Below are 18,881 nucleotides of genomic sequence, written 5' to 3'. Positions count from 1 at the left end.
AGATACCTGTCCATGCATTTGGCAGATACATGGTATTTTAAGTTCACTAAACGATGTATCATCCCACTAGGGAAAACTGCTTTAGATATATCTACTGTGATGAATTGGCCAAACCTTCCTGTTGTCTAAAGTAGTTGGTGCCTGAGAATACTAGGAAGTGGTGTCTTGAGGAAGAAAGTAGCACAGGCAGACATGTATGAAAACTAATGTGTCTTTTAGAGATTTTTAAAAAGCAAAGACTCTTCTTGTAAGCCTGTTTTATTTTATTACCTAAATTTGGTATTTATAAACTTAAAGGAACAGTCTACATTGTATTCTTTAATAATAATGTTACTACTTTTTAATTTTAGTTTTACTAAGAAATATATCATTTCACTTAGGAAAATGACTACATTAATTCATATTTTGAAGATGGAGATGATTTTGGTGCAGAAAGTGACGACAACATGGATGAAGCAACCTATTAGCCATAAAATTTCTCAAGAAAAAAATTAATGATAATATAGCTTCTAAGCAGTTGGACAGACTTGATTTATGTTTTGTTGAACAAATATTTGTTACTGAAATAGTCATAATTGCTTTTATACATTAGTTACCTTTTAAATTTATCTGACACTCTGACATTCCTCCTTAACAACTTTGCCATCCCTCTTGTGTATGTTAGTGGATTTTTGTATTATTTGGATTTGATTATGCTAAAGAGTTTTTGCATCTCTTAATCTATGTATTCATACATACTTGAACAACTTATTCTTGTTTAACTGGTCTTTTTTGTAAAATTATTAGTAGTTGTAATGGATTTCTATCACCTGAAGATGATTTAATATAGCACATGGAGCACTTTAAAAACAAAGAAACTTGAAAATTATCTTTTACGTGCTATGTTCTATACTATTACGTTATGACTCCTTAAACCTGCCTGGGCTCTTAAAGTACAAACTTATAAGATTGGAGGTTTTATGATCAAAAACATACATGCAGGGAAAAATGTCAGTCTGATCTATTTAAATTTCACATTTCACATGTCAGCCAGTACAGAGAGGCTTTCATTTGGGATGAATATTATAAATACTTGAATTTGGGGCTAACTTCCTACCATACAAAATATGAGTTAGTGATCCTCTGTGGTTAAGTTTGACATGTTCAAATAGTTGGGCTTTTGAAAAATTAGACTGAAACACCTTGTTTATTACTTAAGTACATAAGTCCTGGTTATATAAATTTCATGGTAGAAAGCATGAGTGTGAATGTGGTCTAATGTAGTGGCCTCTATTATGCTTCACAGGACTCAAAGGCTGTATAGTTGATTATAATATAGAATTAACTCAGGTCATTAATCTTTTTTGTTTAACTTAAAAGCTAGCTCCCTGCCATTTTATATTCTGGGGAGAAAATGCCTAGAAACCTCAGCCTCCAAAAACTTAAATATGCCAAAGATTTTCAAGGAAATTCACATAATAGATTTCAAGAAAAAGACTACTTCTCATTACCCACCAAAAGAAATGAAGAAAATTTATTTTTACCTATTGGGAAGATATTACTCATTACCTACTAACCTGAGAATCAGAGCCCTAAATTTTATTTCTACTGTAATATTAAGTTCAACCGTAAAACTTAACTTGATTTTCTGTGCCTTAGTTTTTCCGCTTGTAAATTACTTCCTATAAAAAGTGTTTAAACACTAACCAGAATTTACCATGTTTACATTCTCTTACTTTAGAGAAATAAATGATCATATCTTAAAATTGATTCTTACCTTTTAAATAGTTGAAACTTAGAAAGTGACTGAAAAACATTTTGAGAAACAAATGTTTTCCTCATAATCAGGTTTTCCCATCTTTCATTTGTGGGGAAAATTTGTATTGTCTTGTGCAATTTTGCAACATGATTGTCTCAGGAAAAAGATCATTTTCAATCGCAATACTTCCTCAAATAATTCAAGATGGGTATGAGAACCTATCTTACTAGTTTAATGCTGTACTCATAGTATGTGACTTCTCATTTAAAGGAGTGTATCAAAAGATCTTAAGATTCTAAATGGAAATATGAATAAGTCTTCTTTAAAGCTGCAATCTATTAGAATAGAAACCTCATATGAAGTTTTTAGTAATAATGGCAAAGTTGTCATTTGGGAATAATTAACATAGGTGTTTTATTCTCCCTTCCTTTGGTGTACCAGAGCCAAATACCATTTTGTTTATAGAAATCTTATTTCTATATTTGTTTACTTCCTTTATTATAAAAGTGCAGATCAAAGCTTGAACAAGGCAAATACACTGAAGGTAAAGGTATTTCTTTTCCTAGCTTTATATTTGTCGTTCTGGTTATAGTCCTAAAGATAGTTAGGCCAGCACCTTTGGACAAGGATTTACTCGAGAGGTCCTGGCCATCTCTCATTTAAACTTATTTCCCCACTTTGGAACAATTTTTTACAATTTTAAAGTATGTTAATCGTGAGATTAGACAGGGTCTGAATATTGCTTTACTAGCACAAATCATCTTTTTCTTTTCTTTTTCTGGTTGAAGATCTGAGACTGTGAAGTTATTCCACAGGAAGGCAAGAGATAGCTTAATATATACGTGTGTGTGTGTGTGTGTGTGTGTGTGTGTGTGTATGCATACACACACACATAAACACAAAATACTTATTGGTGATGTGTCTTTAAAATTATTATAACAAGCAAACCTGGTTGCTGTAATGTTTATTTTTCTGTATTTAACATTAAATTCTTACAAAATAAAATTGTGTCCTTTTGTTTAATATTTTTAGTTTCAACCTTTATTAATAGGTAAGAAAAAGTAGTTTGTAAATACAGGTTTTACATAGTAACTATGTATTTATTGAGCAGGGTTACCTCTGTGAAATATCTTTGAATAAACCATCACAAACAACAAATGAAAAATCTAGGTATGTGATTGATTAGGAAAAAAGTTGTGATGACAAACCAAGAGATTTGGCAGACAGTATAATATTAGTGTGATCACTGGTTTGCTAAATGATCAGATAATGCTAAGAAATTCAGACAATTCTTCTTAGCCTTTCCTCCCTTAGCACCGTCAAATCAGTAGCTTTGCTTTAATGTAGCTAAAGTTTCTGGACTTTGTAAAAATCTCCTTTTAACCAAAAAAAAAAAAAAAAAAAAAAAATCTAAACACAATTTTAAGATCAATATGCTTTTAAAAATGGGAAAATCAAGGAGAAACATATGGAAAAAACCCCACAGTTTCCTCCATTAATAAATGTTCTAAAGAACTTTCTCAATTAGGCTTCTTCTAATTTTTTAAAATTAATATTTTTGAAGGAGAAATATTTTTGTCTTACCATTAAAATTTACAGATAAATAGAGCATTTTATATGATTGATCCATGACTTCATAAGCAAGTTGTAGACCATGCCTCAGCAAGTCTTCCAGGAGGAAAACCCTTTAACCTTCCTCTAAAATTTTCTTTTTTTTCTTTTTTTACATTTATGACCTATAAATAATCCAGAAGATTTTGTTTAAGCACAGCAAGTAAAAACCTTAACTCATAAACCGTTGGCAACTTTATCAATCTTAGAGTTTGAAAGTAGAGAAGAAAAGTTTGCTTTAGTCAATTAAATTCACCAGCTTGAATTTTAGATTGAATAATAAAATAGAAACTTTATTACATTTTACATCTTTTAAAATATGAAAAACAAGGGGCAAAAAGTTTTAAAAACCAGTTTTACAGATGTACACTTAACATAATATTCTATTATTACATTGTGCAATTGTATAAAATACAGTATACAAAAGATTTATAAATTTTGCATACATAAAATGAATTAAATAAAGCAAATATGTCTATGGTCTAACAGTGCAATATGCACATACTTAGAAGAAAAATACTGATTTCCTGAGCAACATTGTTGTAATTCAAACTAAGAATGATTCCCATCATAATGCACCATTTAAATAGACTGAACTCCACCTTTACCCTTTAACACTTTGACTGGACCTTTACTTCATATTTCTAAAACTAACTATATCCTTCATATTCCCAAATAGGTAATGTTGGAAGTAGATTACTAAGTAGTGGTTTGTTTAAAGAACTTTCTAGGTCACTGACCAAGCAAGTAAAAGTCCAGAAAAGAAAGTAAATCAAAAAGTTCTTTGGGGAAGATAATTTGAAATTACATGTTTCTCCTAATTCTTAACAGGGCCAGGAGACCATAACCCATCTTTTTTTCTAGGGGTGGACAGCAAAAATATTTAACCTAAATGGCTACCCATTCGTTCAAAACAACCTTTAAGCCATGTCTATCCAAAATTAAAAACAAAACCCAAAAAAATCTGCCCTAAAAATAATGTATTTTTTCTTTACTTGCAACTCCCAATTTTTAAGTAAGCCAAATACTATGATTCACAGTTTTGTTACATTTGCATACACACATACAAATATAAGGTCTTAAATTCAGACAAGGGTTTCAACACAATTAAAATCCAATATCAAACAATTATGCTTATCTAATTATATAACGTAATTTGCATTTACAACAAATTGAATGTATATTAGTACTTTTTAAAAGCTAAAATTTTAAATCTGAATTCTTAAGGAATTTTTGTTTTACAGTTTAATCTTTGTTTTTAATTCTATCTATATAACCTATATAGATAGAATTATATGTAATTCAAATGTACAGAAAAGGGAAACTGCCTGATTGTGTTTTATAAGGATATGATGTATTTCTTTCAAAAAGGATACTCAGAAAGACAGAAATGAATTTTAGCCAACTTCAGTATTTTCTTACTTTAAAAATAAGTAATCAGACCCCTTTGTCACAATTTCAAAGTAAAGCTAACAAAAATGAACCAGTGACTCTAACCTTATCAATTTGATGTAAATATATCTTTAAAGGATGTCAAAGACTGTTCTAACTGAAATAATCTGCATTTACTATCCTAAAACTTGATTTTTCAGCAGGTTTAAATGGTATATAAACTAGCCAAATAAGCAATGAGCATTAATTGAAATATCATACTCCTCGTTTCCAGATACCCAAGGCACATTAAAACAATTGAGAATTATTTTACTGAAAAAAATCAATTCACAACTTTCCTATTGAACACTCTGGTCATTTTCTAAAGTCCTCTGATACATACAAAGACTTTAAAATGTTTGGCTTCTTTGTCCTTGTTATGATGCTTTCTCCTGAAAGTATATAAATCCCAATTACCATAAATATTTATACCATTTCATACCAAGATTAGAGTTTCTGATGTAAAATATTGAAATATCAGAAAATATACCCAGAAAATGAGATGGTATTATATATCTTAAGGTATATACTTTATTATACACAAAACAGGCAATCCAGACTCCATCTCATATCTATTGAGTCATTAAATAACATTTTTAAAACCCACACTTTAAAAAAATGATAGGATCAGTATGCAAACGTTTCTTATTTAGTCAGACTGGCTGATCCACAGCATATCTTATAAAAATGGTACTATTGAGTCCTTTCAACCATCCATTTTTTGGCCTCTTTTCCTCAATTTGATGCTACAATTCAGGGGGGAAAAAGTCTAGGTTGGATATTTTCCCTTTGAAAAACAGGTTAAGAGATCAACAAATACAGCAACTATTTCCTATTTAATGCAAAAGGCCTCTTGTTTTTATTTTTGCTTGATGAACCCTTATCTACAATAGACCTCAATGGTAATAAAGATGTGTTTTTATTCATTAACTTGTGCTGCAAAGTGAAGGTAGAGATGAGCTTGCTTAATTAACCTATACTGAATCCAACTGGACCATCTGAAACAATGTTTAAATTCTAAAACTTATATTAACTACATAAAGTAATATTCTAAGGCAGTAAATGTAATTAAGGCCTGTTACTATATGTAACAGCAATGATTTATCACAGTATGTAAGGAGTTATTTCCTAAATAATGCTAATCTATACATGTATAACACTTTTCATCAAAGAAGTACAAAAAATGTTTTCAAATATCAGAGGCAAATATTTTAAAAATAGAAGCAGAGGTGAGGTTAAAGGGTCTGTCTTAAGCATTCTTTAAAAGACAAGATTACATTTGGGTCCTGACTTAATCCAGTGTTCTAGTGATCAAACGGCAACTTCCCAACCATAACACATTATTTTGGGGTCTTAAAAATATTTAATCTATTTCTCAACCTCTATTGTAGAAGTTATACATTATGTTTCCGTTTGTTTCTACCTGTGTTTTCATAGCACATGTCCGAAATGTTTTTAAAGTTTCAAGATGAATGTTAAATACTATCATGAATAATTTCAGAATCAATTTTTTTGCAACTAAATATTTTGGTGGTTCACAAATTTTCTTCAGTTGCAAACATCTGAAACTATCATTATTCTGATTCAAAAATTTAACATGAATAATTTTAAAGGAGAATTACTTTAACAATATTTAAATATAAATAGTCTTAAGTAAGAAAAATGACACATCTTCCAATTTGAGAACTTCCTAAGCACAAATTTAAATTCACTTCTGCTTTAAGCATTCATATAACATATTCATGGATTGACTATTTTTAACACCAACACTAGCAATTTCAGGGATTTTATACATAATCCACTTGTAAATGGCTCAAAAACTTTTAGAAAGGTTAAAAACATAAGCATCATCAATCACCCTAAACTCTGCCTCTGAAGTAGATACTGGATATAACCGAATCACCGCATTCCAGACACATTTGATCCCTATTACTTTGATTATGAGCTAACTGCTATGTTTTGTGTTGAGCAGCAGGTGGCTGAAAATCTTCTCTATATAGTTTATGATCATCTTGTTGACTAACATGTATTCCTCTAGTTGGAGCAATTCCATTTTCCATTTCTCTATGCTGTGATGGGGCTGTGATTCCTGAATGGAAATGTGAAGAGTCCACTGTTGAATGGTGACTAACATCCACTTTAGCTAAAATTTCATAATAGAGCAAATAAAATACTGGTGTTATTATACCTACTATCAACATTATCACTACAGCGGTCCACCAGCCTATTCCCCAGTCTGCTCCATAATAGGGATCCTTGCGTTGGGTGTTTTTGTTATCAGGTTCAAAACGGATTTGTTGTGCTGTTAAGGCAGACACTACCTCATTAAGGTTCTCTTTCTTGGTGTCTGTACACTTTACTATTTGTTCTATGTCTCGATCTACTTCTTTTAAAAAACTGCCAGCTGATTCACTAGAAGAAAGACAATCATTAGCTGGCAAAACTTCCTGTTGTTCTGGAGCATATTGAACAGATGAAGGACGTGAAGCCTGTCTTCCTTTTGGAGGATAAAGTGTTTCAGCCAATGAACTAAACTTTTTAACTGGAATTTTGACAGACCTAAGGGCAAAAAAGTCTTGATCACTGATGAGATTATTAACTCTCTTGATATCTGCTACCTGTAAAAAAGAAAAATTAAACATTCAACTGAATTATAAATCACACCAGAGGTAACAATTGTCACTGATCTCATTTGAGAGGGGAAAAGATTTGAGCTCAATTATTAGTAATATTAAGTTACCACACCCAGAGAGAGATTTTAATTTTACTTGTGTATGAGAATCTAAACTGCTTTTGATCTACCAGGCTTAGGAAATCTCCAACTGCTTTTCATAATCACCTACATACTAGTAACACTAATTAATATAATTTAAGTAAATTCTAGTTGTATCACTTTGTATATCATGCACAAATATCACTGTACTGTTGTGTCTTTAAGCAATTTGCAAAGGAAGCATTACAGATACTTATGTTCTTTATTACAATTTGGCAATTGGAATGTAAGCAAATGTTAACTTACCCAAGTGCTATCATTTATCAAAACTAAGAAGCCATCAACTCTTAAGATGTACCATTATTCTGTGTTATCTTTAAGGCAGGAAAAAAACACCAAATGTAATGATGAAGTCATCATCCAAATTTCAAAGATGTTAAAAGTGTGAAAAAAATCTTAAGAATATAGTAATTCATCCCTCTCATTTGTCTTCTAAGGCCATTTTTTCCCTGAACTCCTCAGTGTAAATGCATACATTTGTCACATGCAATATCAGTCACAGATGATTTCTCTCCACATATTAAATAACCTCCAACTGTCCATATATCCTATGCCATTGTGATGAGGGGGAAGACAGGAGCATTTCTCAGATTACCAATAAGTATGCTAGGCTCTCTCACCACATCTAAGTTAATATTCCCATTTATTGTTCCTATCAATGTTTTAATCTAAGCTAATCATGTATTATCCAACTGATAGCAGAGAGGTAATGTTGAGTCTAGGATGGAACTTAGATTGTGGTTTGGTCAACTGCATGTATGATGACACCATTCAATGAGATATGTAGTACTGTGTTTGGTGAGAACAGAATAAATAGATTTTAGACACATTGGCTTTGAGGTACTTGAGATATACTAGTGGAAAATATTGAAGACATACGTCTGAAAACTCAGAAGAATGATTTATATCCCTGAGGAATGGCAACATTTGAGAGAGATGTCAATAAATCCACAAAGGAGATTTAGAAGAGTAGCGAGGAAGGCAATATACAATGGTGGTTAAAAGATAGGTATCTAGGGCTGGGATTGTGGCTCAGCGGTAGAGCGCTCGCCTAGCATGAGTGGGACCCGGGTTGGATCCTCGGCACTATGTAAAAACAAAGGCATTGTGTTGTATCCATCTACACCTAAAAAATAAATATTAAAAAAAAAAGATAGGTATCTAGGTTTGAAGCCTGATTCACACTTTCTAGTTGTGTGTTGAGGCAACTTGTTTAACCATTTTGCATTCAAATTTCCATACCTATAAAATGTCAGTGATTCTACAACCTACCTTACAGATGGGCTGGGGTTGTAGCTCAGTGGTAGAGTGCTTGCCTGTTATGTGTGAGGCACTGGGTTCAATCCTCAGCACTACATATAAAAAATAAAGGTTTTGTGTTCATCTACAACTAAAAATCTAAAAATTAAATAAAACATATGTGGAACACTTTGAGCACTAATATAAATGCTATGAATATTAGTTATTATTAGATATTAGTAGTAGGAAAATCTGAAACCAGCCAAGTCAGGCATGTCAAGCGAAGAGCTTTTAGGAGGAAGTGGTGAACAGACTCAAATGTAGATTAGTGATCAAGTACTCTGAAGAATGAAAGAGGTCATCATGTTGGAAAAGTTCTCTTGGAGTGTGTATGTGTAGGAGTAGGGGTACAGGACTGAAGAATAGCTAAGAGAGAAGATGGCAAATATAAAGGGTGCTTTGTCATCATATAATATTTTGGGGCAGTTTTGTTTTACAGTAAATGAAGATTAATTGATAAATCCCCCAAAGGTTGACCCCATTTTCTTTAAATGCTCTTTTGTTTATATTCTATTATAGTAACTGCTAAATACTCTTTCTAAACAAGGCTTCAAAGATTTAGCATCTACCTCTCTGAATGTACCTATAATGTTTTCTGTTTTGCTAAAATTCCTTGATTGCATTTAGGATTTCAACCTTGAATTTTTTTTTCTTCTCAACACTGTTTTATAATAGGCATATTTTAAATAATTCTTAAGATCATTTATAAGCGAAATACAGCACTATTTACTGTATTTTAAAAATGATTATTATAAATCCTTTTCTAAGGTTACCATTTTTCTATTAAAAGAGCCACCCAGGGGCTGGGGTTATAGCTCAGCATAGAGAGTTTGCTTTGCACATGTGAGGCATTGGGTTCGATCCTCAGCACCATATAAAAAATAAATAAATAAATAAATAACGATACTGTGTCCATCTCTAAAAAAAAAAAAAAAGAGCCACCCAAAAGGAAGCACTGCTTATCTTAATACCCTAAGTTTGTTGTATCAACTTCCCCAATACTGTGACCAATCCCATCTCTCCTCTAATGTTAAGTTATTCAGTTTTATGACTCTTCCTTTCAAATGACAAATCAACTAATACATCCTTTGATTTTCTCCAAATACATTTTCTATCAGCTTCTTCTCTATCCTAATCACAATTATTTTGATCTAATCCCTGATAATCTTCAAATGAATTATTCCAACAATCTCTTTTCTGGATCCTTTCCAATTCCTTCCGCCACCATTTTGCTTCACTTTTATTAAAATAATAATGTTCTTTTACAATATAGACTAAACTCTTCCCCAGTTATCTCAAAGTGCTTCATCCCAATCAGCCTGTGCCACTCATTTCTGAAACACCTATTAAAATTCTTTCTGTTGTTCACCTTATTTCCTTCTTGGAATCTCTACGCTATTGTTATAGGCCTGAAACACTTTCCCCTTTTCACCTCATTTGAAATATGACCTATTTTTAATTGCTCAAATGGCATTTCAAATTTCCCTCCTATGAAAATTTACTAGACTAACTGAAGGAAAGCTAATGCTTTCTCTAAAAAGCTACTGGACCATACTCTTCTCTTGGACCTCCACCTTGTTTTTGGCTTGTCTTCTGACAAGACACATTCAGTCATTTATTTCTCATTGGTCTATTTCTCTATAAAACATGTATACAACATTTTTTTGCACTAAAAAATTAAATTTTATATTTTCCAATAATAATGACAGGAATTGTGTCGTTATACATGAACAAGTTAGGGAACAAAAACTACCACTCAGTTCTTATAAATTTTTAAATCAAAATCTATAATGTATTTGTTTTGAATTTTAATTATATTATTGAATAATTATAATTACTTTATTCAGAAAAAATAATATGTACAACCTCATGATCATAGGAAAATTTTTAAGCATTCAATTTCAATTTTTACATATATATATACACATATATATACACACACATTCATATATTAAAAATCTATAAATGTGTTTATTCCTACTGCAATACAGGGAATCAGTAAAAGTTTTTCAAGTATAAAAATATTTTACGTTATGAAAAATTCTGTGAAAAGATGAAAATATTAATTAAAAAAATAAAAGAATTTCACACTACTAAAAAACAGCTCTCATGTGTGTATGTATATATGTATATACATATAAATATATATAAAATATACATATATATGTATATATATGTGTGTATATATATACACACACACACACACACACACACACATATATATATATATATATATATATATATATATATATATATCTTTTTTAAATGAAGATTTCAGATAGCAAATCCTGATAATATTTAGAATTCTATGGACACATTTAAGAAGTTTTCTAATTATTGTATTTTTTAACATCAATATTGACAACACTTGGAATTACATTATTTTGTAACTACTTTAAATTATTAGGTGGAATTAAAACATTTACTTAAAAATATGCAAGGAGGTACATATTAGATACGTTTCAGATTCTATTCCATTGGGAGTATGACAACAAAAAATTAGAAAATCAATGTTCTAACCAGTTTCTTTATCAATGTATTAACATAAAAACATGTTATGCTAAAGGCCCAAAATGGAGATAACACAGATTTAAAATGGGTTCAAATAGAGTTTATCTATTGAAATTAAGAATGTCTTTCATTTTATTAGGAACCTATCCCCAAAAGGTACTATCTTTTAAAGAATGGTGATAGTGCACAATGTAAAACACCAAGAAAATTCTCACTATTCATGAGTAGAAGATATCTTACTAATACTATGAACATTATATAAGTATTCAAATAATGAGTTAGAACTAAGACTATGAGGGATGATCATGAGGGATATTCATCAAATACTAAGAAATGAAAACACAAGTTGTAAAGTAATATGCATAATATTACCAATCTTTTTTTTTTTTTTTTTAAAGAGAGAGAGGGAGAGAGTGAGAGAGAATTTCAATATTTATTTTTCAGTTTTCGGCGGACACAACATCTTTTGTTTGTATGTGGTGCTGAGGATCGAACCCGGGCCGCACGCATGCCAGGCAAGCGCGCTACCGCTTGAGCCACATCCCCAGCCCAATATCACCAATCTTGAAAACAAAAATAATCAACCTTCAAATACACACACACACACACACACACAGTATTTCAAGCACAAAAGTATAGAAAGAAACAATATTAGTTATATTCATCCACAGACATGATACAGGATTCTGTGCAAAAAAGACCAGAAAAAAAAAAAAGCAAAATAGGGGTGAAGAAACAAAAGGACACAGAATTTATTTCAAGTAGGTTAGAATAATGAACAAATAAGTTTATTCTGAACTGCATTATGTGAAATTAAATTAAAACTTACCGTACAACAGTACTGAAGGGCTATTGCATTTAAAGTATCCCCTTCCTGGATATCTTTTGTTAGTATAATAATGTCATCAAGCCTATCTCTTGATGTACTTCTTCGGACTTTCTCTTTTCCTCTGGATCGAAGCTCATAGACTTCAGCTTCATCTTCCAACATATCAGTGTCTGTACAATTTCCAAAAGCATGTACTTGACCACTTGACTGAACTCCTGTGAGAGGAAAACTACGATTCTGATGCCTCCCTGCCATACTGTCAAAATCTGGAAGGGGGGGTAAAAAAAAACAGAAAAGTTTGGAATGTAGCTGATCAATTTGATGTATTTACATTAGTCTTAACATTACACTTTTTAAAAAATTTCTTAAATAATGGTTTTAGTTATTTAAAAACTTAAAACTCAAGTTTTATAATTGTTGAAGTACAACAAACATATTTGGAGGTGGAGACAATAATCCAATGGACCATTTATCATAAAACATATAGGGGTAATTATATTTTAACAAGGCAAATGCTACAGTTTTTTTTTTTTTTCTTTTTGGTCAAAAAAAATTAAGTTACTCTTCTTCTGACTATGGGAAGAAAATTGTGCAAATTATTTTATATACGTCTTAAAAATTTGTGGCTAAATTTACAACTATAGTTCTGATGGAATCAAAGTATGTTTATACATACATATACAAACTGTGACGAATTCAAAACTTTCTGGCTTGTGTATTTTAAGTTCACATGAGATTGAAATATATTTACACCTATCACTCTCTGGAAGATGTTAACTTCAGAATTTATATTTAGTACAGCATTTGCCTTCTATATAGACCATGAATTTTCTCTTTGACCAGGGATTTTCTTCCCCTGAAAACTCTTCACCCAATTTAATTTAGAGTACTCATCAAATTGAATTTATGGTACATAAAGACTGAACAGATTTTTTAAGTGTATTTTTTTAGTTGTAGATTGACATAATACCTTTATTTATTAATTTTTAGGTGATGCTAAGGATCAGACCCAGTGCTTCACACATGCTAGGTGAGCGCTCTGCCACTGAACCACAACCCCAGCCCAAGACTGAACAGATTTTAGCTGTTTTATTTGTAATTTAGAAAAAGCACTCTATGACTATGACTGAGAATTGATATAAATTAAAAACATCTACCAATTAATATTTTTTGTTTACTTGCATACTCACTCCCAACACACATTCATCAAGTTGAACAATTCTCATTCAAAATAAACACAAGAACCTAAAAAACTAATTCCACATTGTTTTGGCTTTGTTTTACTTATTCACATAAAAAAGGATAGACTGCTTTCAGATATTGTTTTGAAAGGTGGAGAGAGGCAGTTGAGAGGAATTTAGGAGATAAATACTTCAAGCTTCAATGTGGCTCAGATTCGAAAAGAGAAGTTAAAGATCACGCCAAGATTATTGATTTGCAGAAGTGAATAAACTGTGGTGCCATTCCCTAAGTTATAGATATCTGGAAGAGCTAGGAGTGGGGGCATGACTATATTCAATATCTCTGACAGTGAGCTATATAGTTAGAGGAAAGGCCTAGGTTATCATTTTATGACTAATCTGCACATAAGTGAAACTGAAATAGATGAGATCACCTACAGAATTCAGAGTAAGAAAAGAGGGCCCAGTACTGAACCTTAAAGAAACCCAACATTCAGGTGAGGGTGTGGGGAAAAAGGCACACTCATACATTGCTGGTGGGACTGCAAATTGGTGCAACGAATCTGGAAAGCAGTATGGAGATTCCTTAAAAACCTTGGAATGGAACCACCATTTGACCCAGCTATCCCACTCCTAGGTCTATACCCAAAGGACTTAAAATAAGCATTCTATAGTAATGCAGCCACACACATCAATGCTCACAGCAGCTAAATTCACAATAGCTAAACTGTGCAAGCAACCTAGATGCCCTTCAATAGATGAATGGATAAAGAAACTGTAGTATATATACACAATAGCCTTAAAAGAGAATACAATTATGGCATTTGTGGGTAAATGGATTGAGTTGGAGAATATTATGCTAAGTGAAGTAACTCAATCCCCAACCAAAGGCCAAAGATTCTCTCTGATAAATGGATGCTGATCCATAATAGGGAGGAGGGAGGCATGGGAAAAATGGAGGAACTTTGATTGGGCAAAGAGGAGGGAGGGTTGGGAGGGTATATGGGGGCAGGAAAGATGGTGGAATAAGATGGACATCATTACCCTAGGTACATGTATGACTGCACATATGTTGTAATGCTACACCATAAGAAATGAAAAGTTGTGCTGCAATTGTGTACAATGAATTAAAATGCATTCTGCTGTCATATATACTTAATTAAAATAAATAAATTAATTGGAAAAAAGAAGAAAAATAAATTAGTGGGTCCCTTGGAACTTCAAGGAGCCTAATAATGAGACTATAACACAAAAATTCATTAATATACAAATGGTGGGTAGAGAGGTAGTTTTTTGTTTGTTTGTTTGTTTTTGTAATAACTCTGGCTCCTTACCCTGAAAAAAAGAAGCCCAAGATTTAGTACCTTGGTAAAGTTCTGCCATAAAAGATGAAAAAAGAAATGTCCAGAGGAAAAGGAATTGTAATGCCATGGAAGCCAAGGAGGACAAATGATGTTTAGACAAAGGATTGTTATGTTTTGAACACTATGAATGAGTACCAAGAGGGAAAGGAAAAAAAAAATCAGAAAAACACAACTCCAAAAGTCTGAATTTGTAAAATGATGACAATAGATTACATTCTCTAGGTAGGCAGGCACATCCTTATGTTTTGAAGCTATTTCATACTTGAATCCAATCCTTAAAATTTGGTTTCCAACCCATTGTAATGCTTTAAAAAATTAAGGTTTTCTATTCAGATCATATAGTAACCACAGCTATGTATTAAATAGATTGTTTCAATTGTTCTCAGAGGTTCTACCTTATTTATTACCAAGAACTAGGATCTCTAACTTGACAGCCACCAAACTAAGGCAATCTACCCACATTTCACATCTCAGCAGTTTTGAAGTCATGATTACACATATTCCTACAAAGATAAAAACTTTATTTCCATTTATGTAACCAAGTCTTTTTTATCTTGTATCTTTAATCAAGGGTATATGTGTGAGTCCTGTAGACTCATAGGCAAATTTTATTCATGTGCATTTTCTGGGGAGAATACTGTTTCATATTCTCAAAAGGCATCCATGATCAAAAGAGTTGAGTATCACTTAATAAACCGCAATTTATACATGAGGCTATAATGACCTGATTATTGTGTCCCTTTAGACTTTTTCTCCCTAAAATCTTATTTTTAAAACTTCATAGCTTAGTACAACTAACTGAAAGTCACTAAGCAATACCTACTAGACACTTTGGATATTTATATCAATATCTCTCCATAATATATTGCTTTATTTAAAAGACTAGTCTGGATTCTCTTTCTACTCTCCTTTGCAACAAAATGCAGGCAGAGAATATAACACAAACTGGGTATTCGTGTTTGAATTACCAAAGAATTGCTTGTGCCTCCAAAGGAAGTAAAAAGACTTTGCCCAGGAAGATAATTACCTGAACAAACTACTTAGAGGTTATAAAGTACAAAGTATCCAAGTCTTCTGGCTCGATTCTTCGCCCCTCTCAAAATTCTATTAGGGCAGGAAAAAGGCATGAAGTACATTTTAGGAAATCTGGAGCAAGCCTTCATGCTACACAGATTACGAGAGGCCAGGGGAAAAAAAATAATTACCAGTGGATACAGTGTTAAAAGCTTTCATCAGTTCGGTCTACAACTGCAAATGGTTTCCCAAATACCGTCATACTATATATAAAAACTGCTGCTGGTGTTTCGCTTTGACTTTCCTAAGAGGGAAGCAATAAAAGAAACACCATACACTAGTTCAGCACTGGGACAGAATCACAGGATTGTGTCCACCAGGGGAAAATTTGTTTTTAAAGACTTAATTTCCCGCACACTTTTTTTTTTTTTTTCTTTCCCTGTCATCCCTAACAAAGACTAAACGGCAGATTTTTTCTGTCACAACGTCACACTGGATGATGTGGACGAGATGCCATCAGCTAATAATCAACGCCAACGCAAAGTTGAGGGGGAAATACTGTGTTTGGGTGGAAAAAGCGCTGCCCCGGAAATCGGGCAGATAGAAGCCCTTCCTCGGAGCCTCGGTTTCCTCGATAGTTTGACAGGCACTGTGGCGGAACTGGCATCAAAGATGTTCCCTGCCTCGGGGATGTCCTCCAAGCGAAACCAGGTCCGAGCCCCAGGCCGCCGCCCCACCACACCTGCGGCCGAGCTCCGCGAGGACTCCAGGGAGGACTCAGCTGAAGTCCAACACCGCTGCCAAACCCAGGACCCCACACACACACTTCGCCGCCATATTTACCTGTCCCGTTAGCAAGGGGGACGCAGTGAAGAGACGGATGCCAGGTCCGCCGCCACCGCTCCTGTCCCGGGCAAGTTCATGACCGAGCCTAAGTATCTCAGTTCAGGTCCCCCAACGGGGCCGCCACCGACGCAGCTGCCGCCAACGTCTCCGCCTTCCCGACAGTGCGCCGCCGCCACGTCCGCAAACCTGCGATGCGTCATCGCGTCAAGTGGGCGGAGGTGGGAAGGGGCGGGGGAGGAAGCGTAGGACTGAGGAGCAACCGCGAGCCCAGAACCATAGGCGTCCAACCACAGGCCCACGCCCAGCACGCAGGCGCCTGCCAGCCTGGGGCCCGGGGAGGGGCTCTGTTTCCAGCCCTGCCCCGCCTCTCCATTTAGGCCCCGCCTCCTCTTCCCTAGTGGAATAGCTTAGTCCTTCCAAGTTCGCGCGTCGACTCTAGACGTCCGACGACCTGCTGCTTGCGCCTGTGTGCACTGTCCACACAGCGCTGCCCAAGACTGTCCCCAAGGAGAGTAGTGCTGAGAATCTGTCTGGGAGCTACTGTACATTTCTTCTTACCCTGTATCTGGAGTTTTCTTTAGGGGAGGAACACTGCAAATGCCCAGTGTTGACAGCCCTGTTTTAGAAAATTGCACTATGCTTATACCTCTCTTCATGCTAAAATCTGCAGAAGAGACAAAATACTGGCGAACTGGGGTTAGAGCGTCCATAGTGGCTATAGGTGAGGAAAGTGAGCCACCTAGAGCCAGGCCACAGGAAGTGTTTGCCCTGTGGCCTCTTTCTCAGGCTCTATGAGACAAGCGTGTCAACAACTTGTAACCTAACTTATTTCGGTTTAAAAATTAACTGGAAGTCATTGGTATTTAATGTTGGATTCTGTGCAATATTATTCGTTAAATAAGAAATTGGTGTCTTCATGTATGATATTTCTCATAAACTTACTAAACGAGAAAAACATGTTTAAATTTATGTAAATGAATGTAAAACCATTATAGAGTCTGATTTTTCCCAGTGCTGACACTACAGAGGGTGCACTTTGACTACCATGCTAACTCATTACAATATCCATTTTAGACAGAAATAGCCACTATGCTGGCTACATTCCTTTTCAGAACTTCTGAATACCTCCTGAAGCTGTTGAAACCTTGTTCTAAATTATTTTCAAACGGTATGTTTTTGGTTTTCTAGGATGTGTTTCAGCAAAGGTTAGGAATTCTGTATTGCAGTATTAGCCTTTATTTTGAGATGATAGGCACTACGCTCCACAATACTACAAAAAGCTTCAGAAGAAGACTTTTAAAAAAAAGTTTGTTGAAGCTGTTCTGTGTGCTGTTGCCCTCTTGACACCCTGTCTGTAACCATTTATCACTGAGACATTTTCTCATCAGTAGACAAAGGACATATTCCCTACTTGATGTGTAGGGCTTCAGCTGCTCAGTCCTCATGAATGTTAATGGGAATACAACCTTCTTTCTACATATAGGTTACTTTTCTTATTTTAATGTCAATAGGCAGTGGAATCCTTGGGAGACCCAGATAGAATTTCAAGCACTTCTACAGGACTGCTACCTGTATCCGTTGTTTAAACACTTTCTCAATATTAACTGCATGCTCTAAATCGTAATTTGTATTTGAAAAAAATGCAATAATTGAACTTTTTACAAAAAAGCTGTGATAGAACTATATTTTATTATTCTAATATACAAAGGAAGCAGTTAGCCATGAATTTTGGCCAAGTTCCAAAACACTGTGGTCTGTAAGAACAAATACTTCGTCTTTGAGAAAAATGATGTCCCCAGTGCTCAGCAAAGTCAAAAGGAATTTTAGTTTTTTTGAGATCTCATCTGCCACAGCTTCCATTAAAAAGCCATAGATAGAAGAATGTGTAGTTTATAGGAATGTGTGTTTTTGTTACCAACATTCAGGGTTTGTGAGTTGCTCCAGAGTAAAAGTTGTATGGTAAAGAAAGTGTAAATTGATGCAACCTGTTAGGAGTGTCATTTGGCAATATTTCTCACATTTAGAAATGCAATTGACTGGACTCTTTGTTAAGTAACTACCTTACATTCACTTAGCTACATTTGGTTAAGATTTAACAGATATTTTCAAGAATGTTGACTATAAAGGAGAACATTCTAAATGTTTACCAGTAACTGAATAGATACTTCTGGTATTTTTTTTAAAATGTATATTATACTTTGGGTCAAAAGAATGAATTAATCTATATTGATTTTTATTAATTTTAATTAATTTTCTGATTTATTTATTTATTTCCTTAAGAAAT

The 18,881-nt window shown here is 33.7% G+C and overlaps 2 protein-coding genes across 3 annotated transcripts in view; one reads left to right on the top strand and one right to left on the bottom strand.

Moving 5' to 3' along the window:
* Polr3g (RNA polymerase III subunit G) overlaps window positions 1–2,690 on the top strand; it is a 34,512-nt gene extending 31,822 nt beyond the window's left edge. For both annotated transcript variants that reach the window (XM_071612424.1, XM_027927486.2), the window contains exon 8: window positions 381–2,690. In XM_071612424.1, the coding sequence (XP_071468525.1) occupies window positions 381–467 (87 nt within the window). In that variant the 3' untranslated portion in view covers window positions 468–2,690. The remainder of the gene's footprint in view (window positions 1–380) is intronic.
* Window positions 2,691–3,614: 924 nt separating this feature from the next.
* Lysmd3 (LysM domain containing 3) lies at window positions 3,615–16,808 on the bottom strand. The gene is made up of 3 exons (XM_027927951.2): window positions 16,595–16,808; window positions 12,193–12,458; window positions 3,615–7,398 (listed from the first exon to the last, which is right to left on the bottom strand). The coding sequence occupies exons 2-3, from the start codon at window positions 12,445–12,447 to the stop codon at window positions 6,733–6,735; spliced, it is 921 nt and encodes a 306-aa protein (XP_027783752.1). The 5' UTR covers window positions 12,448–12,458; window positions 16,595–16,808; the 3' UTR covers window positions 3,615–6,732.
* Between the last annotated feature and the right edge of the window lie 2,073 nt (window positions 16,809–18,881).

The sequence above is a fragment of the Marmota flaviventris genome, chromosome 5, assembly GCF_047511675.1.
Source record: "Marmota flaviventris isolate mMarFla1 chromosome 5, mMarFla1.hap1, whole genome shotgun sequence".
Taxonomy (NCBI): Eukaryota; Metazoa; Chordata; class Mammalia; order Rodentia; family Sciuridae; genus Marmota; species Marmota flaviventris.
The sequence above is the reverse complement of the archived record's forward strand: the minus strand, read 5'-3'. Positions and strand labels throughout refer to the sequence as shown.

What these genes read in the sequence shown, in the direction of transcription:
- Lysmd3 (XM_027927951.2), bottom strand. Translation starts at nt 12,447, where the DNA reads ATGGCAGGGAGGCATCAGAATCGTAGTTTTCCTCTCACAGGAGTTCAG. An exon ending in CCCTTCAGTACTGTTGTACG is followed by an intron (nt 7,399 to 12,192) that starts GTAAGTTTTAAT and finishes TCTTTTTTACAG; the next exon opens with GTAGCAGATATCAAGAGAGT.